Here is a 27,449-nt window from a genome sequence, read left to right as displayed (position 1 = left end):
AAATAGTGCCATGGGATCTTTCACGTCTCAAACTATTTCCCTGTCAAGTGAATCAACAAGCTCAGGAACAGGAAAAACAATCACGGCCGGCTTGCATACAATTGCGCCCTCTCATCTGTTGCCAGACTTTTGCTATGCTGTGATTTTCTCATTCAACAATTCGATTTTTGTCTCTGCTAAAGCCTCATTAGTTCGGGAATGTGAGCCACTCTTGGTGATGGCATTGATTCCCTGAAACAGAGTACATTCTGTATCATTTCTACCTCCAAATCGTGCTCAACATGGAGGAGTACTGATTCATGAAGGAGAGTGGTTGTTGGTAATCAGCAGGATAAGAAACATTGCATTTGAAAAAAAAATCTTTATTACCAAAATAGAACTGCACTGCATTCATAAAATATATATTTGTACAAAGTACATCCCAGTTTCAAGTAAACTCAATCACAATAAATTACATTACCAGTTAATAGTTCAATATTTAGCTGCAGCTGTATTAGGGTGTCAGAGGAAATTTACGAGAGTAGTACCTCAGCTATGTGGAGAGGCTAGAGAAGCGGAGATTGTTTTTCATAGAGCAGAGAAGGATAAGGGATGATTTAATAGAGGTTTTCAAAATTATGAAGGGTTTTGATAGAGTGGATAGGGAGAAACTGTTCCCACTGGCAGGAAGGTCGATAACCAGAGGAAACAGATTTAAGATAATTATCAAAAGAACTGGGGGAGATGAGGGGAATTATTTTTATGCAACCAGTTATTGTAATCTGGAATGCATTACTTGAGGGTGATGGAAGCAGATTCAATAGTAACTTTCAAAAGGGAATTGGATATATCCTTGAAAAGGAAACATGTGCAGCACTATGGGGAAAGAGAAGGGCTCTGGGAATAATTGGACAGCTCTTTCAAAGAACTGGCACAGGCACGATGGGCTGAATGGTCTCCTTCCGTGCTGCAAGATTCTATGATTAACTGCTTTGTCTCAATATGCTAAAGTTTACTAGCAACTAAAATCCTTTTTGTCTAAAACAAAAAAAATCCCCCATTTGTTTTTATGGAATATATTTCACCACTGTTTACTTGTGTGGGTTTTTTAGGGTGGGAATTGCAAGAATGAAAAAAGAAATACATTTTATCGGTAAAGATTTTAGCATGGAAATTACTGAGAAATGTTATCATAATGATGTGCTTGTGTCAAATTCCTCTCTCATTTTAGATTTGGTAGTCCTCTTACAGTAACAGGATGTCATTAAATTAGTGGGGAGAAGAATTTGATATAATCTGTTAAGTATTTTTACAGTATAAAATTATTCTCTCCACTATTTTACTGGAGACATTGAATCACTCATTATAAAAGTTGGTACCCGTTAACAGCAGATGAATGTGATTCAAACACATGAAGTGTTCGTACACTGTATAAAATAATTACCATGCTACGGTTATCGATGTAGAATTGAACAATGTAAGGCAGGTACTGCAGCTTACTATTAACACTTTTGGCATAGTTTATTTTTTCTGCTAAAGTCTTTAATAAACTACAGCAATAAACAGCACTCCTCTGCATGCATTTTCAATTGTAATAGCTATTTTATTGCTGTGTGTTGCTGATAAGTGGCTCAGCAATAATTTTCCACAGTTCCTGTAAGGAAACACAAAAAAGTCAATACACTATTGAAAAAGAAAATTAACATGGCTTTTCAACAAAAGACAAGCAAATTGAAGAATTGTATAAATTATATCACATTTAACATAATTCAGTTGTGATATTTCCTTGCAAGCAGTGAGAAATATTTTCACTCTTACATATATTTTATATAACAGAGTAGAGATAATACACTACCACAGGATGGCAATCGGCATTCAAATAATGGCAGCTTTCATAGTTAAGTCTTAATAGCAAGGTATCTTCTGCCTATATGTGTTATAACTTCAAATTGCCCCTTTACAATTTTATTTCTACACTCTACATATATATTTAGTATAGTATATTAGAATACTTAATATCAACATCACAGGTGACAAAACTACGGTCTTGCATACATTATCCGTTAGAAAACAAAATAATATTTCTGAACCAAAGTGAAGATTTGAGAAATACCTGCACATCAATGGGTTTAATCCAAAAAGTACTTACTAAGAATGCATTCATAATTCAAAAGTTTTCATTAGCACATAAGAAAAAAAGGTGAGCCCATTGAAGCTCACCCCTCCAGTATTCTAGCTTACACATCTCAACGTACAACTATATTTCAAATAGCCCGATGTTTTAGCTTCTATTAATCTACAAGCAATCACAGAAATTGGCAATTATTCTAAACTAAGTTAACACAATCCCTAGATTTCAGCAAATTATTTTCTTGGTGACCTCTGTCAAGTTTTATCATTGCTTACTGTAAGTCAAGAGATATGGCATAAAATGTCCTGTGGCAGAGCAACCAATGGTGCCCGCTGTTAGTTAAGATTTGCCCTTGCCTGTTTAATGGCGACGATATTTTGCTCTGCAAGTTTCTGGAAGTGGGAGGGGGAAACAGCGCGACAGCCTCTACAGGGCGTCTTGGATCTGAGTGAACAGAGAATGCTACTGTGTATCTCCTTAACCAATTAGATTGAATTCTGAAATTAACAGCGCAAAGACTGAGAAGGAAGCGCAAGTTGGAACGGAAAATTCAATGTCAAATCAGGTACAGAAAGAGAAATAGAGAGGGAAAGATTGATTGGATTAAGAGAGAGATTGAAAAGAGACAAAGTAAAAGTAAAACTATTTAAAAAAATTTTACTTATTAAAACATATAATTGGCAAAGACAATCAACACTTGAAGGAATGAGACTCCATGTTTGTGATAGTTCATTATCAGTGCCAGAGAGGTTGAATGGCAGTAATTAACACTCATCACGTTGTTAAAAGGGTTCTTTGACTTGAAATGATGCTTTAACTTTGTGGAGAGTTTACTTTGCATCAAGTACTGGAACTTCGCGCTGCCCAATGCATTTGAATGGGGAGCCAGACAGCGAGATCCTGTTTTTGCAAAGCTAACAGTGGAGCGGCGCATCTCCGACAGCAACTTTCGATTTCCGCATTTAATCGCGCATCTGCCCTCGGCTGAAGTTGCTGTGCTACTTGCACATAAATAACAGCGAGCGCAATTAGCGTCTACGCTCTTTTGACAGCAATATTTTGCCTAGATGATGAGCACCAAACTATGTAGTGCACAATACAGTACATTCTATTGATAAAGGTGGCCCTGTTCTGCTAAGGCCACAAGACCAATTACTATAATTAGAAAAATTCAGAGGTGAAATAGAGGGTATTTGTCTGTCCATTGGAGAGTAGTTTTAAATCTCTAGCTCCCTTGCAAGGACAGAGAAAACAGTAGAAAGTGACTGGCTTTCTCCTCTTAAAAAAAATATTCTGCATTTATAAGTGTGACAGCTGAAGCGTTATGGTACAAACATACTAGTATATCTCCTATGGTGCTTCTCACATTGAATCAAAGGAGACACTTTTTAAAACAATGCGAGTGCTTGTCACGTAGTGCATAACTTCTGGGCCACTGATTTACAGTGAGAATTAGTTTATTTTTGTTAAATGGTATTCTGGGATTTTTAAATGTGCTTTGGGGTTAAAATTCCACAACACGCCATCATTCTGTGAAAACTATGAATGAATGTCCTATATCTTATACATATTCTTTTACGTACTTGTATTTTTTTTTTAAAAAACCATTTTAAGAGTGAGAATATATAGCAATATAGTATGCAAGATGCACCAGTTGGAGGTAGATATTTGCTATTTAGGAGGATGGGGCAGTGGTGGCAGTCCTCCATTTTACTAACAGTAGGGGATCAACCTAGATTTCGGCAGCACTGGGGGTGCGGCTCCTGGCGTTTCACAATACTGCAGTGAGGCTTGTAGGGTTTGGCAGCTTGAGGGTAGTCCATTGATCTGACATAATTGTGGAAGATAAGCCTGAGGTTTGGCCCACTGGGGATGGCATGTATGGTTTGGCTCATTTGTGAATTCTTGGTATCTGTTAAGATAGTGAGTGAAGAGCGGGGGTGGGGGAAATAAACCCGACAGGGGGATCTTGGATCTGGCAACACTCGCTTGTGACTATCTAAGAGATCTGCAGACATTAAATTTGGTATTTGGTAATTAGTTGTAAAATATTTGTATCTCTCAGTTTGCCACTGTTTGCTTTTCTCTGGCTCTCTTACACACATGCTCTCTAATTACTCACCAACACAGGTGATAATTAGAACATTTCCCTTTTGTTTTCAAAAGTCAATTCATTAAAAAAAATTAAAAACAAAGGTCTCAAAATATGATGAGGAAATACAGAGGATCACAGAAATTGCACAGGAGGCCACTAATCTGCTCATCACATGTGCCAGCTCTTTAAAAGAGCCATCCACTTAGTCCCATTGCACTGCCCTTTCCCCATATCTTTTAAATTTTTGCTTGTTCAATAATAATAATAAAAACAGACCGAACACCTGGCAGCGACCGTGGCACCGGCTTCGGACATGACAGAGGCACACCCTGCTCAGTTGATCCTGCAAAGTCCTTCTTACAAACATCTGGGGACTTGTGCCAAAATTGGGAGAGCTGTCCCACAGATTAGTCAAGCAACAGTCTGACATAGTATACTCACAGAATCATACCTTTTAGCCAATATCCCAGACTCCTCCATCAACATCCTGGGTATGTCTTGTTCCACCGGCAGGACAGACCCACCAGAGGTTGCAGCACAGTGGTTTACAGTCAGGAGGGAGAGGTCCTGGGAGTACTCAACATTGACTCTGGATACCATGAAGTCTCATGGCTTCAGGTTAAGCATGGGCAAGGAAACCTCCTGATTACCACCTACTGTTTCTTATCCTGCTGATTACCAACAACCACCCTCCTTCAGCTGATGAACCAGTACTCCATGTTGACAATAGCAAAGGCACAGAATGTACTCTGGTTGGGGGACTTCACTGTCCATCACAAAGAGATTTATTTTATTCGTTTCGGGATGTGGGTGTCGCTGGCAAGGCCAGCATTTATTGCCCATCCCTAATTGCCCTTGAGAATGTGGTGGAGAGACACCTTCTTGAACCGCTGGAGTGGTGGAAGTACTCCCACAGTGCTGTTAGGGAGGGAGTTCCAGGATTTTGACCCAGCGACGATGAAGGAACGGCAATATATTTCCAAGTCAGGAAGGTGTATAACTTGGAGGGAAACTTGCAGCTGATGGTATTCTATGCGCCTGCTGCCCTTGTCCTTTTCGGTGGTAGAGGTTGTGGGTTTGGGAGGTGCTGCCAAAGAAGCCGTGGCTAGTTGCTGCAGTGCATCTTGTAGATGGAACACACTGCAGCCATGGTGCGCCGGTGGTGGAGTGAATGCTTAAAGTGGTAGATGGGTTGTCAATCATGCGGTCTGCTTTGTCCTGGATAATGTTGAGTTTCTTGAGTGCTGTTGGAGCTGCACTCATCCAGGCAAGTGGAAAGTATTCCATCACACTCCTGACTTGTGCCTTGTAGATGGTGGAAAGGTTTCGGGGAGTCAGGAGGCGAGATACTCGCCGGAGAATACCTAGCCTCTGACCCGCTGTTGTTACCACAGTATATGTATGTGGCTGGTCCAGTTAAGTTTCTGGTCAATGTTGACCCCCAGGATGTTGATGGTGGGGGATTCGGTGATGGTAATGCTGTTGAATAGTAGCTCAGCAGCACCAATATTGACCGAGCAGGCCATGTCCTGAAGGACATAGCTGCCAGACTGAGCCTGAGAGAACCAACATGGAGGAAAAAACCTACTTGACCTCATCCTCATCAATCTACCTGTCGCAGGTGCATCTGTCCATGGCAGTATAGATAGCAGTGACCACCACACAGTCCTTGTGGAGATGAAGTCCCGTCTTCATAATGAAGGCACCATCCATGGTGTTGTGTGGCACCACCATGCTAAATGGGATAGATTCAGAACAGATCCATCAGCTCAAAACTGGGCATCCATGCGGCGTTGTGGGCCATTAGCAGCAGCAGAATTGTATTCCACTACAATCTGTAACCTCATGGCCCAGCATATCTCTCTCTACCATTAACACCAAGCCAAGGAACCAACCCTGGTTCAATGAGGAGTGTAGAAGAGCATGCCAGGAGCAGCACCAGGCGTACCTAAAAATGAGGTGTCAACCTGGGGAAGCTGCAACACAGGACTACATACATGCTAAATAGTGGAAGCAGTATGCTATAGGCAGAGCTAAGCGATCCCACAACCAACAGATCAGATTAAAGTTCTGCAGTCCTGCCACATCCAGTCGTGAATGGTGATGAACAATTAAACAACTAGCAGGAGGAGGAGGCTCCCTATTCTGAATGCTGGCAGAGCCCAGCACGAGTGCAAACGACAAGGCTGAAGCGTTTGCAACCATCTTCAGCCAGAAGTGCCGAGTGGATGATCCACCTTGACCTCCTCCTGAGGTCCTCACCATCACAGAAGCCAGTTTTTAGCCAATTCGATTCACTCCATGTGATATCAAGAATTGGCTGAGCGCACTGGATACAGCAAAGGCTATGAGCCCCAACAACATTCCAGCTGTAGTGCTGAAGACTTGTGCTCCAGAACAAGCCATGTCTGGCTAAGCTATTCCAGTACTGCTACAACACTAGTATCTACCCAAAAATGTGGAAAACTGCCCAGGTTTGTCCTCTCCACAAAAAAAAACAGAAAAAATCCAATCTGATCAATTACTGCCCTATCAGTCTACTCTCAAACATCAGGAAAGTGATGGAAGGTGTCACCACCAGTGCTATCAAGCAGCACTTACTCACGAATAACCTGCTCACCGATGCTCAGTTTGGGTTCTACCAGGACCACTTGGCTCCAGACCTCATTACAGCCTTCGTTCAAACATGGACAAAAGAGCTGAATTCCAGAGGTGAGGGGAAAGTGACTGCTCTTGGCATTAAGGCAGCATTTGATCGAGTATGGCATCAAAGAGCCCTAGTAAAATTTTAGTTAACGTGAATCAGGGGGAAAACTCTCTACTGGCTAGAGTCGTACCTAGCACAAAGGAAGATGATTGTGGTTGTTGGAGGCCAATCATCTCAGTGTTCAGTTCCATTTGCAACACCTCAAATAATGAAGCAGCCTATGCCTGCATGCAACAAGACCTGGGCGAAATTCAGGCTTGGACTGATAAGCAGTAAGTAACATTCGTGCCACACAAGTGCCAGGCAATAACACCACCCCTTGACATTGAATGGCAATACCATCACCGAAGGCCCCATCATCAATATCCTGGGGGGTCACCATTAACCAGAAACTTAACTGGACCAGTCATAAAATATTGTGGCAACAAGAGCAGGTCAGAGGCTGGGTATTTTGCGGCGAGTGTTTCACCTCCTGACTCTCCAAAGCCTTTCCACCATGTACGAGTCGCAAGTCAGGAGTGTGATGGAATACTCTCCACTTGCCTGGATGAGTGCAGCTCAACAATACTCAAGTTCTCCTAATTCCCCTCCAAGTCACACACCATCCTGATTTGGAAGTATATCACCTTTCCCTCATCGTCGCTGGGTCAAAATCCTGGAACTCCCTCCCTAACAGTACTGTGGGAGTACCTTCACCACAGGGGCTCACCGCCACCTTCTCAAGTCTCAAGGGCAGTAAATTCTGGCCTTGCCAGTGACGTCCACATCTCAGGAACGAATAAAAAAAAACTAGACAGAATATTCTAACTGCAGCATAACTAAAGGATTTGGATATGATCCACATTATCTGTTTTTAAACTCAATGTCTACCTTCGCGGTGTTCACAAACTCTTAGGGGGAGAAATTGGCCTCCTTTGTGCCTCCTGTTAGCGCTCTATTATCGCCCCCCCCCCCCAAATGCGCTAACGGCTTACCGACTGGGCATGGCGAAATTACCGACGCCCGTGAATTTCCATGGTGGTTAATTACCGCCTTGATCTCCTGTGCCTCGGAGGTCGTGGCGTCATCCGGTGCGCAGCACCCAGTTATCGCCCCGAATGTAAAATTAATTTCCACCCCCTGCAGCATCGCTGGGCGCCAACAATGGCAGCTGCAGGAGACATTGTGACATCAGCCGGCAGGGGGAGTGGTAATTAAAAGCAATGGTAGTCAGGTAGACCAAAATTTAATACTGTGCTTTTTTTTCCATGCCGTGGTTGATCAGCCCTGCAGTCTCTTAAGAGTGCTTGGGGCTGCTCTTCGCAGATGCCGTTGCCGACCATTCCCAGCCTTGGCCTCCAATGATCTCAGCATTGGACCTTCCCGTTAAAAGGAGGGAAGGGCCTGTGAATCTGGCAGTGCAGCACGGGACCTTGTGCGGCACTCTGCCGCTATCGCCCCTCTTGCTCCCAGGGAAGTGGTAGCTCTTGATTTAGCGCCCTACTTCCCTCTTGGAGCACTAAACAGGAAGTTCTTGTCGGATTCAATTGTGTAACGCCTGGCAATACTTTTGCGCTCCTGTAAAAGTTATCATCCCAATGGGGCACTATGCAATTTCTAGCCCTTAGACTGTATTCCCATCGCACTCACAGAGCCAATTCTCCTATGTCCAGGAAATCTCCTTCCCAATGCTCCCAGATACCAATGTCCTTCTTCCAATCATCCCAGATCCTGGCCCAGTGTTCCTCGAGCCTGCCCTCTCCAGTATTCAGGGAACATTTGGACCACCTCACCAGTGCTTTGAATCCCCCTCCTCAAAATACTGTTAAGTCTTGAGACCCTCTCACAAACATGTAAAACCTCAGGCAGTTTAAGCTGCAATAGGCTTGTCTCTACATCTTGTGTGCAGCTGGGAGGAAGGTGTAAGCCATTCTGAATTGAATAAGGTTGCCTCCAAGTCCTCAGCTGCCCCCCTTGGGAAAAGGCCAGGTGAATTATGGCTAGAAGAAACTCGCAGGAAACCACTTGAAGGAGTGTGAAATTAACAATGCAAGGAGTGAGAAAGAAGCGTAAATTAGAGTGGGTGAATTCAATGCCAAATCAAGGACAAAGAGAGAAAGAGGGAAAGAAAGATTGGATTGAGAGAGTCAAAAAAAACACATTTTTTAAATTTTACATTTTTATAATCTCAAACAATTAAAACTTGAAGGAATGGAATTTCAAACTTGCAATAGCAAATTTTCAGTACCATAGAGGTTGTTTGGCAGTAATTAACATTTATCACATCATTACAAGGAAACTTAAACTGAACAAGACTTAACTTTGTGGTGAGTTTAGTTCGTATCTACCACACAAATACAGCCACTTCAATGGTGAGGTAGGCAGCGGGGCTAATGGCAGAGTGGCACAACTCAGACAGCAATGTTTGGATTTTTTTTGAATTTATTAATTTACTACTGTACTGAATAAGGGAATGTCTATAGATGTTATTTATATGGACTTCCACAAGGCATTTGAAAAAGTCGCTCATAAGAGCTAATGATGAAGCCCATGGAACTGAAGGCAAATTATTGACCTGGTTTGGAAATTGGCTGAGCGGCAGGAGACAGAGAGTAGGGTTAATGGGCAGATGCTCTAATTGGCAGGATGTGATTAGTGGTGGCCCGTAGGGATCTGTATTGGGGCCTCAACTATTGACCCTATTTATTAACGTCTAAGCTGATGGGATAGAAAGCCACATATCCAAGTTTGCCAATGATAGGCGGCATTGTAAGCAATGTAAAATTGCAAAGAGATATTAATACATTAAGTGAATGGGGAAAACTATGGCAAATGAATTTCAATGTAAGCAAGTGTGAGGTCATCCACTTTGGACCTAAAAAGAATAGGTCAGGATACTTTCTAAATGGTGAAAAGCTAGAAACAGTGGAGGTCCAAAGAGACTTAGGGGTCCATGTACATAGATTGTTAAAATGTCATAGACAGGTACAGAAAATAATCAAAAAGGCTATTGGAATTCTGCCATTTATATCTAGATGATAGAAGTTATACTACCGCTCTGTGTACCTGGGGGCAGAAATTCAGGGTCCGGATAAGGTCAGTTACTGCCCTCTTGCGGCAGCATCGAGTGGCTGCCAGGTTGCAGTCGATTGGCCGCCACAATCCAAATTCATCTTGGGGATTTTTTGGGTGGTCTCCACTTCCACCCCGCTGCTGCCGACCGCCCCAAGCACGCCATCAAAACGCGCACCGTTGATCTCCCGCACCTCCATCCCACTCCATGTGAAATTTATCTGAAAAAATGCACGATCCGCCGCGCGGTGCTCCCGACCGCTTTTTCTGTTGGTGCACCTTGTTTAGTGTGAGAGCGTCATAGCATCGCGATGGCCCTTCAAGGGAAGGGCGCACTGCTGCAGCCGCCATGTTTTTTTTGCCGGCCGACTTCCCGATTGGCCGGACAATTATGGCCCCGGGTTCGGTCGGGCTGCCAACAGGCCGAAACCCACCCAGATGGCCCAGTGGCCGAACCTAAAAAAAAAAATCGTTGCTTCTTTCCCCTTTAAATGAGGGGAGACGCGTGGTGATGCACAGACGTCACCACCACAGAGTGAAAGTGGCGGAGATTCCATCCCGCCCCTCACTAGCGCTTATGACCAACTTCCGGTCCGCTCCAAGAAAATTGCCAAAGAGGTGAAAATGGATCAAGAGTCCGCCTCGTCGGACCCGACGGTAAAAACATCTAGAAAAAGATAAGTGCACCAGCTTTCTGGCGGGCCTGAATTTCGGTGTTCAGTTCTGGGCCTTGGAAGGAGTCCAGCGTAGATTGACCAGAATGATACCTGGATGCTATGGGCTAAATTATGAGGAGATATTACACAAACTCGGGTTGTATTCCCTGGAATTTAAAAGGGTAAGGGTGATTTGATTGAAGTTTTCAAGATATTAAGGGGAACTGATACCATATAAAGAGAGAAATTATTTCTGCTGGTTGGGAAGTCTGGGACGAGGGGACAGAACCTAAAAATTAGAGCCAGGCCTTTCAGGGGTAAAGTTAAGGAACACTTCTACACACAAAGGGTGGTACAAGTTTGGAATTCTCTTCTGCAAATGGCAGTTGACGCTCGGTCAACTCTTCATTTTAAATCCAAGATTGATAGATTTGTGTTTCCGGCCCGACGAGGGAGGAGGCATTGCTGGATCTGGTTCTGGTGAATGAGGTGGGTCAAGAAGGAAAGATAGGAGGTGGTGTGGCAGTATTGGTTAAGGAGAATGTTAGTGCTGGAGAGGGAAGATGTCCTGGAGGGGTCAAGGACAGAACCTATATGGCGAGAGTTAAGAAATAAGAGATACACCATTAAACTACTTGGTGTATTCTACAGACCACCAAATAGTGGAACAAATATGTAGGAGCAAATTTGCAGAGAAATTAAAGAGGTGCAAGAACTACAAAGTAGTAATAATGGGGGACTTCAACGATCCTAATATAGACCAGGATTGTAATGGGGCAGAGAAGGAAGCATTTCTGAAGTGTATTCAGAAAAACTTTTTTGATCAGTATGTTTCCAGCCTGACGAGGGAGGAGGCATTGCTGGATTTGGTTCTGGGGAATGAGGTAGGTCAAAGTGTCAGTAGGTGAACATTTAGGGAATAGTGATCATAGTATAAGGTTTAGATTAGCTATGGGAAAAAGACAGGGAGCAATCTAGAGTAAAAATGTTTAACTGGGGGAAGGCCAATTTCAGTGGGATGAGAATGGATCTGGCCCAGGTAAACTGGAATCAAAGATTAGCAGGCAAAACTGTAGTAGATCAATGGGCTGTGTTTAAAGGGGGACTAGTTCAGATACATTCCCATGAGGGGAAAAGGTAGGACAACTAAAGCCAAAGCTCCCTGGACAACAAAACAGATAGAGAATATAATGAAGTAGAAAAAGCTAGTAGGATAGATGTCAGGTTGCAAATATATCTGAGAATCAGGCTAAGTATAGAAAGGTCAGAGGAGAAGTGAAAAAGAAAGTAAGAGGGACAGAGAGAGGGTATGCGAATAGAATAGAAGGTTGATGAGGGTAATGCGGTTGATGTAGTGTACATGGATTTTCAAAAAGGCGTTTGACAAGAGCCACATAATGGGCTTCAATTTTTCTGGCAAGCCTATGAAATAAAGGGACAGTGGCAGCCTGGATATGGAACTGACTAAGTGACAGGAAACAGAGTAGTGGCGAAAGGTTGTTTTCAGACTGGAGGAAGGTATACAGTGGTGTTCCCCAGGGGTCAGTACTAGGACCACTGCTTTTCTTGATATATATTAATGACTTGGACATGGGTGAACAGGGTACAATTTCAAAATTTGCAGATGACACAAAACTTGGAAATATAGTGAACAGTGAAGAGGATATTGATAGAATTCAGGAGGACATAGATAGGCTGGTGAAATGGGCAGACACATGGCAGATGAAATTTAACGCAGAAAAATGTGAAGAATTTTGGTAGAAAGAATGAGGAGAGGACATATAAACTAAATGGTACAATCCTAAAGTGGTAAATCATAAGTTTATGCTGTTAACAGCCACATAAAGTATCACATTTATTGAGTCTCCTGCTGGTCTCCCAACTTGAAGTCTCAAAATCCTGTAAAAATTGCCACCAATAATCAGAATGCCAATTGTGCGACCACGAATAATTCAAGTTCTACAGAACTTAATTATTTCCCCCCCCCTCCCCCAAGTTTAAGATTACTTACCAGTTGTTCCACTCGTTCATAAAAAAGGAACTGTGGAAATGCAAGTTTGACTGGTTCCACAATAAATTTAGTTTTCCCATCACTGATGTTTTCCAAGTCAGCCAAACACAATCGAAAATGATCATATGCATCACATGTAACATCCATTTTTCTCAAGGTAAAGTTCAGCCTGAAAGAAATTACAATTGAGCTTTAACAAATTCTCTTGCTATAAACTTACTGCTATAGATATTTCTGAAGATTCATTACAGTTAAAATAGATCAGGCATCCATAGGATTTATGATGAGAATGCCTGACTAGTTTCACTCCTTAATAACATGATGCACAAATTTCTATACTGTAAGGATCTCCCTGTTTTAATTTACGCACGTTTACATAATATTATTGAGATCTCTTTATATGATGCCACCTTTGCAAAAAAGCTTTAAAGACTGGGGGTAATTCTCTGACTATGACCTAGAGCTGGGGAACCCGACCTGCAGGCAGTGCATATTGGAAAATGGGTAAAGTTCCCCATCGTTAGCAGGTGCTTGGAAAATTCTACCTAAATACAATTGTTCTTTTGCATTTCAAGCTCTTAGTGGAAAAGTTCTTTATTGCTTGTGTCAAATTTGCAATGGCTTGTTCTAAATATCTCTTTTATTTTGCCAAAATGATGGGTCTGAACAGACCTTTAAACCACATAAAATTAAAGTTTTAAGCCAACATTTGTCCAGTGCAGAATCATTTATAAGACAAAGTATACATTAGTGGAATGATGCCATTATCACGTTACTTTCTCTATTAAGAAAATTAATGGGCCTGAATTTGCGGCCCCTACGGGCGCGTACAAGGTGCGCAAGTGCCTGTAGCGGCCTCGCAAGTTCAGAGTTTAGGTATGCGAAGCGCATGCGCCTAAACCCAGAACTTGCGATCTGTCAAGAATCCACCCGACAGATCCACCGCATCCGAAAGTTAAGGGCCTCCGCGGGCAGAACGTTGGGTTATTTGTCCAACTCCTGCCCAGCAAATGTCCTTCAAATTCTTATGCCTTACGCCTGCTTTTTTCAGGCGTAAGACTTTTAAAGTACAGAAAAATACATTAAAAAATATTTTAAACATTTTAAATCCTGTTAAATAAGGCAAGTTTATTTTTAGACCCTTTAACATATGTAAATTTATTTCAAAAAAATTAAACTTTTGTTTAAATTAAAATTCCATTTTTATTAATTTGAAATATGAGATTTAAAAAAAAAAGTTATTGTCAGTGTTTTTATGTTTTGGGGGGTATTCCCATTCATACGTATGGCGGTTCCATATATACAAAACTCACCACAAGTCTGAATGGGCATAGCCCCTACTCTGATAGGTTGGGCCGACCAATGTGATCCCAGTGATGCGTATGAAACGCAGTGATGCGAAAACTCCTGGGAAACATGGGCCTCTACGAAGGCCTTCACAAAGGCCCAGGACTGCAAGCCTCTGAACCTCCGGGACCACCAGGTACTTTCGTCAAAATTTGTGGTCGGAGTTGTCCACCCGCAGGAAGCCTCCAACCGCAATTTCTGGTCCAATAACTTTTCCAATTTTTGATGGAATGGTCTAAAAATGATTTTTTTGTTGCTTTTTACTAATTAATAGACCTTTGATCACACATTGCTAATCAGCAGGGTATTTGGGAACGTGTGGTATATTATCGTGTGGTGCCGAAATGAGCCCTGAAAGGGTTACTGCAATGGGTCCAGTCATAGCTTGTCCAAGAGGCTCTAACTAATGAAAAACTTCCAAAGAAATTTGGCTTGGAGTTCTGCAGGAAGAATTAATATCCCAAAACCATGCCTTTAATGTGGCAGTAGACCACATTTTGTGAAAGTATCAACCTAGAAAACTAGCAAACAAGGAAGCAACTTCAAAACAAAAGTTTACAACAGCCCTATGACATGTAGCTATCCTGAAAATGCAGTCGGTCACAGGCTTGTCATAACTTAAGCTATCGGCATACCCGTGTCAGCCAGTGGCTCAGTTAGAAGGTTGTGGGTTCAGAGACTTGAGCACAAAAATCTAGGCCGACACTTCAGTGCAGTACCTGTGTGGGAACATCAGCGGCAGGTCAGGGCCATAAAAGAGTGGCGTGCGGCAGTCTGGGAGCAGCGTGGCAGCATACCACTACAGGGAGTAGCATGGGCTGGTGCAGGAGGGCAATGGCAGTGAAGAGGGCAACTGGATTGGATGTCACCATAACCCAGGTCAGTGATTGGAGCATGGGCAGGTACAGCAGGAGCAGCAAGGCTGGGCCGCAGGAGCAACGAGTGATCGTGGAGCGACGAGTGATCGGGGCCCAGGATTGGCGTGAGTTCAGGGCCTAGAAGAGGTGTGGGCTCAGGGGCAGCACGGGCCAGCCCACACTGCGATATGTCCAAGGAGAAGCAGTACTGAGGGAGCTCCGCTACACTGTTGAAGGTGCCGACTTTCGGATGAGACGTTAAACCGAGGCCTCGTCTCCACTCTCAGGTGGACGTAAAAGATCCCATGACACTATTTTGAAGAAGAGCAGTGGGGTTATCCCTGGTGCCCTGGCCAAGATTTATCAACATCACAAACAGATTATCTGGTCGTTATCACATTGCTGTTTGTGGGAGTTTGCTCTGCGCAAATTGTCTGCCGCATTTCCTACATTACAACAATAACTGCACTTCAAAAAGTATTTCATTGGCTGTAAAGCGCTTTGGAACATCCAGTGGACGTGAAAGGCACTATATAAATACAATACTTTCTTTTACTCAATATTCCAGTATTTATTTGGCAGAAGACTGTGGCAAATCATGTGTGTTTTTTTTCCCCCTCATTCCTTGTTGAGATGTTTCAGGTGTTTTGGCATATTTGCAAATTACAGCCTGTTGTTGCAGTAAAGTGAGCAGGGGTAAGGAAAGTTCCCTTTCAACAACTTGGGAATCCCTGACCACTGAAAGGATACATTGGTGCAACAGAATTTGATAAGCTATTGCATCTGTCAAAATAATGTGAGCAATAGCTTATTGTACCAGTCCATGTTAACATAAGATCCTTGGATGAGATCACGAACCATCATTGTATCCGTTAATAATAGACTGTCATCTATGACATTCCACAAAGTGACCCATGTGGCGTGCAATCTATGCTGAATTCACTTAAAGAGCATAAGAACATAAGAAAATAAGAGCAGGAGTAGGCCATATATTCCTTCGAACTTCCCCACAGACACCTGGGAGTCCCTGGCCAAAGATTGCCCTAAGTGAAGGAAGAGCATCCGGGAGGGCGCTGAGCACCTCGAGTCTAGTCACCGAGAGCATGCAGAAAACAAGCGCAGGCAGCGGAAGGAACGTGCGACAAACCAGTCCCACCCACCCTTTCCTTCAATGATTGTCTGTCCCACCTGTGACAGAGACTGTAATTCCCGAATTGGACTGTTCAGTCACCTATGAACTCACTTTTAGAGTGGAAGCAAGTCTTCCTCGATGTCAAGGGACTGCCTATGATATGATGGTAATGCAATAAGATCACAGCTGACCTCCTACCTCAATTCTACCCTCCCACCCTATCCCCATATCCCTTGATTTCTTTAGTATCCAAAAATCTATCACTCTCTGTCTTGAATATACTCAACGACTGAGCATCAACAGCTCTGAGGTAAAGAATTCCAAACATTCACAAGCCTTTGAGTGAAGAAATTTCTCTTCATCTCAGTCCTAAATGGCCGACCCCTTATTCTGAGACTGTGATCCCTGGTTCTAGACCGCCCAGCCAGGAAAAACATCCTGCCAGCATCTACCCTGTCAAGCCTCATAACAATTTTTTAATGTTTCAATGAGATCACCTCTCATTCTTCTAAACTCTAGGGAATATAGGCCTAGTCTCTTCAATCTCTCCTCATAGGACAATCCCCCATCTAGAAATCAGTTTGATGAAGCTTTGTTGCTTACCCTCTAAGGCAAGTATATCCTTCCTTAGGTACACAGTACTTGGTGTGATCTCACCAAGGCCACCGCATCCGACCGCAATATCTGGGCCAATATGACTGGGCAGAGTCAACATGGATTTAAAGAGAAATTCGTATTTGACAAATTAAGAGAGTTTTTTGAGGTTGTAACTAGCAGGGTGGATAAGGGGGAACCTGTGAACCTTTACTCTTATACTGCAATCCTCTTGCAATAAAGGCTAACATACCATTTGCTTTCCTAATTGCTTGCTGAATCTGCATGTTAACTTTCAGGTGATTCATGTATAAGGACACCCAGGCCTTTCTGAACAACATTTCCCAATCGCTCACCATTTGAAAATATACTGCCTTTCTATTTTTCCGACCACATTTCTCCATGTTATATTGCATCTGTCATGATTTTGCCACGCACTTAACATATCCCTTTGCAGCCTCTTTGCAACCTCCTCACAACTTAGTTTTCGACCTAGCTTTGTATTATCACCAAATTTGGATACATTACACTCAGTCTCCTCATCTAAGTCATTGATACAGATTGTAAATAGCTGAGGCCCAAGCACTGATCCTTGCAGTACCCCACTAGTTACAGCCTGCCAACCCAAAAATGACCCATTTATTCCTACTCTGTTTTCTGTTGGCTAACCAATCCTCAATCCATGCTAATATATTTCCCCCAATCCCATGAGCCCTAATTTTGTGTAATAACCTCATGTGGCATCGTTTCGATTGCTTTCTGAAAATCCAAAAATACTACCACCACAGATTCCCCCTTATCCACCCAGCTAGTTACAACCTCAAAAATGAATTTGTCAAACACGAATTTCCCTTTATAAATCAGTGTTGACTCTGCCCAAGCACATTGGCCCAGATATTGCGGTCGGATGCCTCCGACCTGAAAAATTTCTATGAATTTAACCTGGTGGTCCTGGAGATTCGGAGACTTGTGGTCCTGGGGCTCTATGTGAAGACCTGCATAGAGGCGCACGTATATCCCAGGGACTTAAGCACTTTGTGGGCCAGCCCAATCAATCCAAGTAGGGGTATTCCCATTCATACTTAATGTGAGTTCCGTACATGCAGAATCACCACAAGTATGAATCGGAATACCTCCAAAACACACAAGCACTTAAAATAAATTTAGAAAAACGTCACATTTAAAAATCAAATTGGAATGTAATTAATCTAAAACAAAAATTAATTTTGAAAAATAAATTCACATATTTTAAAGGGTCTAAAAATAAACTTACCTTATTTAACAGGATTTTAAATGTTTAAATTATTGAAACAAAATCTTACGTTGAGTCGTAAGAATGTCAATGGGAGGACATCGATGGATAGGGAATAAATGGGCAAATAGCCCAACTCTCCGCCGCGGAGGCCCATTACCTTCGGATGCATGTAATCTGTCAAAAGGATTATTGACAATCACAAGTACCAGGTTTAGGTGCATGTGCTTTGCATGCTACGGGCGTGTGCGCACTTTGAGGGCCATTGTGATTTTCATGGGACACTGGCACCAGTTCTGGGACAAGAAAGAGCTGTACCAATGGAACGGGCTCCACTTGAACCGGGATGCAACCAGTGTCCTAGCGGAGGGGGCAAAAGCTTTAAACTAGTAAGATGCGGGGAGGGAGCTACAAGAAATGAAACCAGCCTAAATATAAATAAAGCAGGAAAAGAAAACATAGGAATGAGTAAAGTAAGGGAGGACATTGATGGATAGGGAATAAATGGAGTTATGGAACAGGAGTATAAAAAGATGGGTAAAAATAAAGTATAAGGAACTGCTATTAAAAATTAGTTACACTGTCTGTACAGCAATGCACACAGTATCCATAATAAAACAGGGCAGCTGGAGGCAATCATGCATTGCGAGGAACCAGATGTAGTAGGGATTACTGAGATATGGCTACAGAAAAATAAGGTCTGGGAATTAAACTTTGCAGGGTATAACATATTTAGAAAAGATAGAAGGAAAATGGGAGATGGAGTAGCTGTACATATTAGAGATAACATAATGGCAGTAGAAAAATGTGACGCAGCTATCAGCAAGACAGAAATAGAATCCATATCGAGAGAGATAAAATATAATAAAGGATCAATCACATGAATATGGGTAGTCTACAGGCCACCTAATCCACCAGCCTGTCCTCGCTGCACAGCACTGCCTCCCCAGTCATCAGGACATATAAAATACAAAGTCCATATATGGCTTGACGTAGATTTTCTAAAATCAAAGTAGATTATCTTAATCCTGGACAAGGTGGACCATTTCCCATACCTCGGGAACCTCTTATCAACAAGAGCTGACATTGACGACGAGATTCAATACTGCCTCCAGTGCGCCAGTACATCCTTTGGCCTCCTGAGGAAAAGAGTATTTGAAGACCAGGCCCTCAAATGTGCCACCAAACTCATGGTCTACACAGCTGTAGTAATACCCACCCTCCTGTATGGCTCAGAGTCTGTAGACACCTCAAGCCATAGAAACATAGAAAATAGGTGGAGTAGGCCATTCGGCCCTTCTAGCCTGCACCGCCATTCAATGAGTTCATGGCTGAACATGCAACTTCAGTACCCTCTTCCTGCTTTCTCGCCATACCCCTTGATCCCCCTAATAGTAAGGACTTCATCTAACTCCCTTTTGAATATATTTCGTGAATTGGCCTCAACAACTTTCTGTGGTAGAGAATTCCACAGGTTCACCACTCTCTGGGTGAAGAAGTTTCGCCTCATCTTGGTCCTAAATGGCTTACCCCTTATCCTTAGACTGTGACCCCTGGTTCTGGACTTCCCCAACATTGGGAACATTCTTCCTGCATCTAACCTGTCTAAACCCATCAGAATTTTAAACGTTTCTATGAGGTCCCCTCTCATTCTTCTGAACTCCAGTGAATACAAGCCCAGTTGATCCAGTCTTTCTTGATGGGTCAGTCCCACCATCCCAGAAATCAGTCTGGTGAATCTTCGCTGCACTCCCTCAATAGCAAGAATGTCCTTCCGCAAGTTAGGAGACCAAAACTGTACACAATACTCCAGGCCAACATGCCATTTGCTTTCTTAACCGTCTGCTGTACCTGCATGCCAACCTTCAATGACTGATGTACTATGACACCCAGGTCTCGTTGCACCTCCCCTTTTCCTAATCTGTCACCATTCAGATAATAGTCTGTCTCTCTGTTTTCAAAGTCTTTACAAAGTCACTGGAGAAATATCACCAACGATGCCTCCGTAAGATCCTGAAAATCCAGATGCACCAGATGCGACCAGGCCAACATCCCCAGCATTGAAGCAGTTACCACACTTGATCAGCTCCGCTGGGCAGGCCACTTTGTTCGCATGCCAGACAAGAGACTCCCAAAACAAGCGCTCTACTCGGGACTCCTTCACGGCAAACGAACCAAAGGTGGGCAGAGGAAATGTTACAAGGACACCCTCAAAGCCTCCCTGATAAAGTGCAACATCCCCACTGACACCTGGGAGTCCCTGGCCAAAGACCGCCCTAGATGAGGGAAGTACATCCAACAGGGCGCTGAGCACCTCGAGTCTCATCGCCGAGAGCATGCAGAAATCAAGCGCAGGCAGCGGAAAGAGCGTGCGGCAAACCAGTCCCACCCACCCCTTCCCTCAATGACTATCTGTCCCACCTGTGACAGAGACTGTGGTTCTCGTATTAGACTGTTCAGTCACCTAAGGACTCATTTTTAGAGTGGAAGCAAGTCTTCCACGATTTCGAAGGACTGCCTATGATGATGATATGTTGAATACAGGAAGGGAGGTGGAGGAAGAAATATGCAAACAAATTATGGAAATGAGTAAAACACATGGAATAATTATCATGGGGATTTCAACTACCCTGATATTAATTGGATAGAAGGGGTAGATAAAGTGAATAAGGGAATGGAGTTCCTACAATGTGTACAAGATCCTTTCTAACCCAATATGTAAAAAGCCCAACAAATGAGGATTTGCAATTGGATCTCATAATGGGGAATGAACTAGAGTAGATAAGAGAAGTAAAAGTAGAGGTACATAATATAACACGCTTTAAAATAATAACAGAGAAAGACATAAGTATGTCGCAGTTCAGGATAATAGATTGGAGAAAAGCTGATTTTGAGACAGAAAGAACAGGTGGATATGAGATTATTAATAAAATAACTGCATTTAAAATAGATATATATAATATATATATAAAAAAAAAATTAATAAAATTCAGAAAACCCCGGGGCTGAAATTCAGGCCTGCCAGAAAGTTGGCGTCTTATGATTTTTTTTTTCACCGCCAGGTAGGATGAGGTCAACTCTTAAATCGGTATTCAGCTCTGTCTTTTTTTTTTAAGCGGCCAGGAAGTCGGTCATAATGGGGGCGGTAAGTACAGGTGAAGGGCGGAAGTGGAGGCAGGACGGATTCTCCGCCGCTGTCACTCAGCAGCGGAGTGGTGGTGAAGTCATTGCGCATCTGCGTCACCACGTACCTCCCCTGCTTTAAAGGGAAGATAATCAGCCATTATTTAGAATCGGCCACTGGGCCACCAGGGAGGGTTTGGGCCAGGCCAGTGGCCTGGCATCCAAGAGCGGGTGCCAGGCTTCCTGTTGGTGGCCTGGCCAAACCCGGGGGCACAATAGTCCGGCTGACATGGAAGTCGGCAGGGCAAAAAAAATTAAATGGCTGTCGTGGAAGTGGGCCCTTGCCTTTAATGGCCGCCACGCAGCCAGGGCTTACATGGAGACTAGAAGGTGACCGACAGAGAAAGCCGTCGGGGGCACTGCTCGGCGGGGATTCAATTTTTCGGCCTGAATATGGACGGGGGCAGGGGGTCCCCGCGGTACGTGCACTGATGACACACTTACGGCTGCTCGGCAATGGCGTAGCGGAAGTGGGACCGCCAGAAATAACCCCTGCTTAATTTAGCCATTCGACCAGAAATTAGTGGCCATGGAATTTCGCCGGATGGCCACCGCAAACCGGCAGTAACGGGTCTTATCCGGACCCTGAATTTCGGCCCCCTCATGTCCGTTCGCATATTTTAAAAGAATCTAGGGAAGAGATAGCAGAGACATTACAGGTGCAGCGTCGAGAAACCGGAGTCCGGAACCATCGGTGGCAGACATCCGGAATCCGTAAAATGTTCCGGAATCCGGACCAGACGACCCTGCAGACCTTGGGGCCCCGCTGCTGCCCGATCTCGAGCATTGCCCGGCCCGCCGCTGCCCTTACCTCAGGGCCTCCTTGGCGGGGCCCACCTGAACACCACCTCGGCAGGGCCCTGCCTGACATTAACACCGAGACGACAACCCCTTGGCGGGGCCCACCCGAACAGCTCCTGGGTAGAACTGGCCCACCCGATGTATCCTTGCTGGGGCCCCACCTGGTGACAACCTCCTTGGTGGGGCCCCGCCCGACGACATCCTCCTCGATGGGGCCGGACAGCCCAAACGACTCTTTGGCAGGAATCCCCCACCCTTTCTGATGTTCTGAAATCCGGAAATACTCGAACCTGGGCTCGGGTGTTTCTGGATTCATGACATCAGAAAGCAAATCGAAAGTTTGCAAAAGCCCGGAATCCAGAATGGCCTCGGTCCAAAGTGTTCGGATTTTAGTCGTTGCACTTGTACTATACATATTTACCAATTCATTAGAAATAGGTGTAGTGCCAGAGGACTGGTGGATAACTGACATAATACCTATATTTAAGACGGGAGATAGAACATGTCCAGGGAACTATAAACCAGTCAGCTTAACGTCAATGGTAGAAAAAAAATTATTGAATCCCTACTAAAGGAGAAAATAGAAGAGCGTCTTGAAGCCAAAAATATAATAATGAATAGTCAGCATGGATTTCAAAAGGGAATGTCTTGCTTGACCAACCTCATTGTTAACCTCTTCAAAAAATGAGAGAATAGACAAGGGTAATTTAGTCGATGCAATTTATCTAGATTTTCAAAAGGCCAAATTGGGGGGGTGGGATAATTAATCCTAAGGAGGACTGCAATGAATTACAAGAAGACATTAATAAACTTGAAGAATGGGCATATAATTGGCAAATGAAATTCAACACCGATAAATGTGAGCTATTACATTTTGGTAGGAAGAATAGGGAGATCACTTATTACTTGAAGGGTGTGAGTCTAGGTGGGGTAGAGGAGCATAGAGATCTCAGAGTACAAATACACCAATCACTAAAAGTAGCGATACAGGTTAACAAAGCCATTAAAAAAAGAAAACCAAGCACTAGGGTTTATTTCTAGAGGGATAGAATTGAAAAGTCGTGAAATTATGCTTAACTTGTATCGAACCTTGGTTAGCCCACACTTGGAGTACTGCGTATAATTTTGGTTGGCATCTTATAAAAAGGATATAGAGGCACTGGAGAGGATGCAGAAAAGATATACAAGGATGATACCAGAAATGCGAGGGTATACCTATCAGGAAAGGATGAAAAGGCGGTGTCGCTTTTCACTTTAAAAAAGGCTGAGGGGTGACCTAATTGAGGTCTTTAAAATTATGAAAGGTTTTGATAGAGTGTTTTCTACTTGTGGGGGAAGATCAACACTAGAGGCCATCCATGTAAGATAGTCACCAAGAAATCAAGTAGGGAATTCAGAAGAAACTACTTTACCCAGAGAGTGGTGAGAATATGGAACTCGATACCACAGGGAGTGGTTTAAGCGAATAGTATAGATGCATTTAAGGGGAGGCTAGACAAGCATATGAGGAAGAAGGAAAAATAGAGGGTTATACTGATAGTTAGATGAGGAAAGACGGGAGGAGGCTATGCATGGACTGGTTGGGACGAATGGCCTGTTTCTGTGCCGTATATCCTATGTAATCCTATGTGAGAGTGAGATTGAAGCTAAGGCACATTATTGGACAGAGTAAGAGTCTCAATTTGGACTTGGTCCTTGCTACGTTTGACCTGGGAGTACTTGACACTGACATCCAGTGCCGTAAGTGAATAATTGTTCCTTTCCTAGGCAGCAAGATTACTTATTTTTATAAGTCCATAGTTCACAAAGTAATAAATTAACTGTAGTCCAATAATGTCCAATCCGCGGCCCACAAGCCAAATCTGGCCTGCTGCCTGATCTAACCTGACCTGTGCAGCTCCAGGTTTCTCTCCCCCCCGCACCACAGAAACAGCTGACCTTCAGGTGGGTTCACTGGATTTAAAAAAAAGAGGCTCAGGCAGTACTACAGATTTTCTCAGCAGGATTGCATTGGATTGACATGCAGCTCCTGGTCCCAACAGTGCTGCTCTCATCTTTTAGTTGGGACCTGCCTTAGGAATGCACAATACTGAAAATCCAGACTGAAGGTGGAAAACTGCCCAACAATCCAGTGTGCTCCTGGTGACAAAGCCCATGGCTGTGCCTGAGATCTCTTTTTAACTTCCACAAGTCCACCAGCAGAGTTTATTCAGAGGTCAAAGCTTTTAATGCTGGTGCCCACCTCACTGATTTGTCAGTCTGTAGTAGAGTGGGAGCAAAAGATTAGCAGCAACTGACTGATCAGACTCTCAAAGGTTTAGTGAGATTGCCATTAATCCTTTCCACCCGCCCCCCCCCCCCCGCCGTGGTTGACATCCAACCAACAGACTGTCCCACCCTAAGCCCTGCAACATCACTGGATCCCTTTCCATCATGCCCTAAATAGTCCTAATGCTGCTGTCCTCAATATCTATAGTTAGAGAGAAAACGACGAGAGAAAAAAATAAAATTAGAAACACAAGAAAAGGGAAAGAGAAAAAAGAAAAGTAAAAAAGGAGTGGCGAGCAACAGAGAGTGAAAGCAGAGTAAGAGGCACTGTAGCAAAAGAAAGAGGCATACAAGTGAAAAAGGCAGCAGGCAGAGACTCAGGAGGAAGGAGAGCGCAATTAAAGATCCATTTACAATGGCTGGAAATTCTGACGTCCCGGGCCCGTACTAAGTTTCTACGGACCTGGGAAGGCATCGGCAAAGCCAGTTTTCAGTGCACAATGCGCATGCACTGAAAACCGGCTTTTCCGATCCGTCAAACTGGGGCTTGACAGATCACCCGCAGATCAGGAGCGAGGACATTTGCATGGGCAAGATTGCAGGTTTTATGCATATCTTGCCCGGAAAATGTCCTCAAAACTCTTGCGCCTGATAGAAGTTGTTGAATAGCCTACTTTTACAGGCGTAAGAGTTTAAAAACATATCAAAAACATTTAAAATTAAAAACAAACATTTGTTAAAACCCTGCCCACTCAGGTAATGTTATTTTAAACCCTAACCCTAAAAAAAAGATCGGCAAATTATTTTTCTTTAAAAAACATTTATAACAACTTTAATTTCTATTAGTGTATTTATGGGAGGTGTTTTTTTTAAAATGTTTTATGCAGTGTTTGAGAGTTTTGGGGTTTTTCTCAGTCACAGTAATAGGAGTTTCGTAACTTATGAATCCCCCATTACTATGAATGAGAAAATACTTACCTGTGAGAGGGTGTCCAGGCCCACGTGACTCCTGCGGACGTCCCAACGTGAACGTGCTGCGACGCGCAGTTACGCGAGGCCTCCGGACCGGGATCTCAAGCGGGCGCAGCAGCTTAAGGGAAGTCCGCATTTTCTGTCCTTTCTACAGTGCTTTGCCCACGGGAAGACCTAGAGAGGAATTTCTGGGCCATTATAACTTTAGCATTGGGCCAAAGCAGTTTGTGTTTCACATGCACAGTTATAGTGTAAGTGCACCCTTAATCAGATGCAGCTCACTCACTGGCTGCATTACAACAATCCAAATCAATTGCTCAAAAAGGTTGGCCACACCTGCCTGAATCGATTTGTACAGTAATATTGATAAATACTTTCATTAACAACTTTCCTCCTGTAGAAAACCAAGTCTATTTCATATTTTCATCAACAAGGTAAGTGAGCTGCAGGCACAAATAGCCACATGGAAATATGATATTGTGGCAATAACTGAGACTTGGCTCAAAAAATATTGGCTATTAAATATTCCTGGTTATAAGATGTGCAGGAAAGATAGGGAAGGAAAGATAGGAGGAGGTGGTGTGGCAGTATTGCTTAAGGAGAATGTTATAGTGCTGGAGAGGGAGGATGTCCTGGGGGGGGGGGGGGGTGGGGGGGGGGGGGTGTCAAGGACAGAATCTATATGGCTAGAGTTAAGAAATAATGGAGGTGCCATTACAGTATTAAGTGAATTCTATAGAGCACCAAATAGTGGGAAAGATATGGAGGATCAACTTTGCAGACAAATTACAGAGGTGCAAGAACTACAGAGTAGTAATAATGGGGGACTTCAACTATCCTAATGTAGACTGGGATCGTAATAGTGTAAAGGGCAGAGAAGGAGAAGAATTTCTGAAGTGTATTCAGGAAAACTTTCTTGATCAGTATGTTTCCGCCCGATGAGGGAGGAGGTATTGCTGGATCCGGTTCTGGGGAATGAGGAGCAAGTGTCAGTAGGTGACCACTTAGTGAACAGTGATCCTAGTATCATAAGGGTTGGATCAGCTATGGAAAAGGACAGGGAGCAATCTGGAGTAAAAATGTTTAACTGGGGGGGAGGGGGGGTGGGGTGGGAGGGTGAAGGTCAATTTCAGTGGGATGAGAAAGGATCTGGCCCAGGTAAACGGGAATCAAAAAGATTAGCAGGCAAAACTGTAATGGAACAATGGGCTGCCTTTAAAGAGGAAATAGTTTGGGTACATTCCCACTGGGGGAAAAGGTAGGGCAATTAAAGTCAAGGCTCCCTGGATGACAAAAGAGATAGAGAAGGTGATGAAGCAGAAAAAACAAGCGTATGACAGATGTCAGGTTGCAAATACATCTGAGAAAAGGCTAGATATAAAAAGGTCAGAGGAGAAGTGAAAAAGAAAATGAGAGGGGCAGAGAGAGGATATGAGAATAGAATGGCAGACATCATAAAAAGGTAATTCAAAAATCTTCTATAGACATATAAATAGTAAAAGGATAGTAAGGAGGGGTGGGGCTGATTAGGGAACAAAAAGGAGACCTATGCATGGAGGCAGGGGCAATGGCTGAGGTGCTAAATGAGTACTTTGCATCTGTCCTCACCAAGGAAGAAAATGCTGCCATAGACAGTGAAGGAAGAGATCGTGTAGACACTTGATAGGATAAACATTGATAAAGTAGAGTATTAGAAAGGCTGGCTGTATTTAAAGTAGATAAATTACTAGGAGTGGATGGAATGCATCCTAGGATGTTGAGGGAATTGAGGGCGAAAATCACGGAGGTACTGGCCATAATATTCCAATCTGCCATCGATACGGGGGTGGTGCCAGGAGGACTGGAGAATTGCAAATGTTACACCATTGTTCAAAAAAGGTGTAAAGATAAATCCAGCAGCTATAGGCCGATCAGTTTAACCTCAGTAGTGGGGAAGCTTTTAGAAACAGTAATCAGGAAAAAAATTAATAGTTACTTGGATATTGTGGGTTAATTAAGGAAAGCCAGCAGAGATTTGTTAAAGGCAAATCGTGTTTAACCAACTTGATTGAGTTTTTTTGATGAGGTAACAGAGAGGGTTGATAAGCGTAATGCAGTTGACATAGTGTACATGGATTTCCAAAAGGCATTCGACAAAGTGCCACATAATAGGCTTGCCAACAAAGTTGAAGCCCATGGAATAAAAGGGACAGTGGCAGCATGACTACGGAATTGGCTAAGTGATGGGAAACAGAGAGTAGTGATGAACGGTTATTTTTCGGCCTGGAGGAGGGTATACAGTGAGTGGTGTTCCCCAGGGGTCGGTTCTCGGACCACTGCTTTTCTTGATATATATTAATGACTTGGACATGGGTGTACAAGGCACAATTTCAAAAGTTGCAGATGACACAAAACTTGGAATTATAGTGAACAG

The 27,449-nt window shown here is 43.4% G+C and overlaps 1 protein-coding gene across 5 annotated transcripts in view; it reads right to left on the bottom strand.

The window, feature by feature from the left end:
• Nucleotides 1–374: 374 nt before the first annotated feature.
• The window catches only part of mettl22 (methyltransferase 22, Kin17 lysine), a 90,262-nt gene continuing 63,187 nt past the window's right edge, over nt 375–27,449 (bottom strand). For 4 of the 5 annotated variants that reach the window (XM_070900887.1, XM_070900885.1, XM_070900886.1 and 1 more), the window contains exons 10-12: nt 12,631–12,799; nt 5,818–5,940; nt 375–1,633 (exon numbers count right to left, since the gene is read on the bottom strand). In XM_070900887.1, the coding sequence (XP_070756988.1) occupies nt 1,583–1,633; nt 5,818–5,940; nt 12,631–12,799 (343 nt within the window). In that variant the 3' untranslated portion in view covers nt 375–1,582. The remainder of the gene's footprint in view (nt 1,634–5,817; nt 5,941–12,630; nt 12,800–27,449) is intronic. The other variant, XM_070900889.1, reaches the window with a different exon arrangement.

Source organism: Pristiophorus japonicus, chromosome 15 (genome assembly GCF_044704955.1).
Source record: "Pristiophorus japonicus isolate sPriJap1 chromosome 15, sPriJap1.hap1, whole genome shotgun sequence".
Lineage (NCBI taxonomy): Eukaryota > Metazoa > Chordata > Chondrichthyes > Pristiophoridae > Pristiophorus > Pristiophorus japonicus.
The sequence above is the reverse complement of the archived record's forward strand: the minus strand, read 5'-3'. Positions and strand labels throughout refer to the sequence as shown.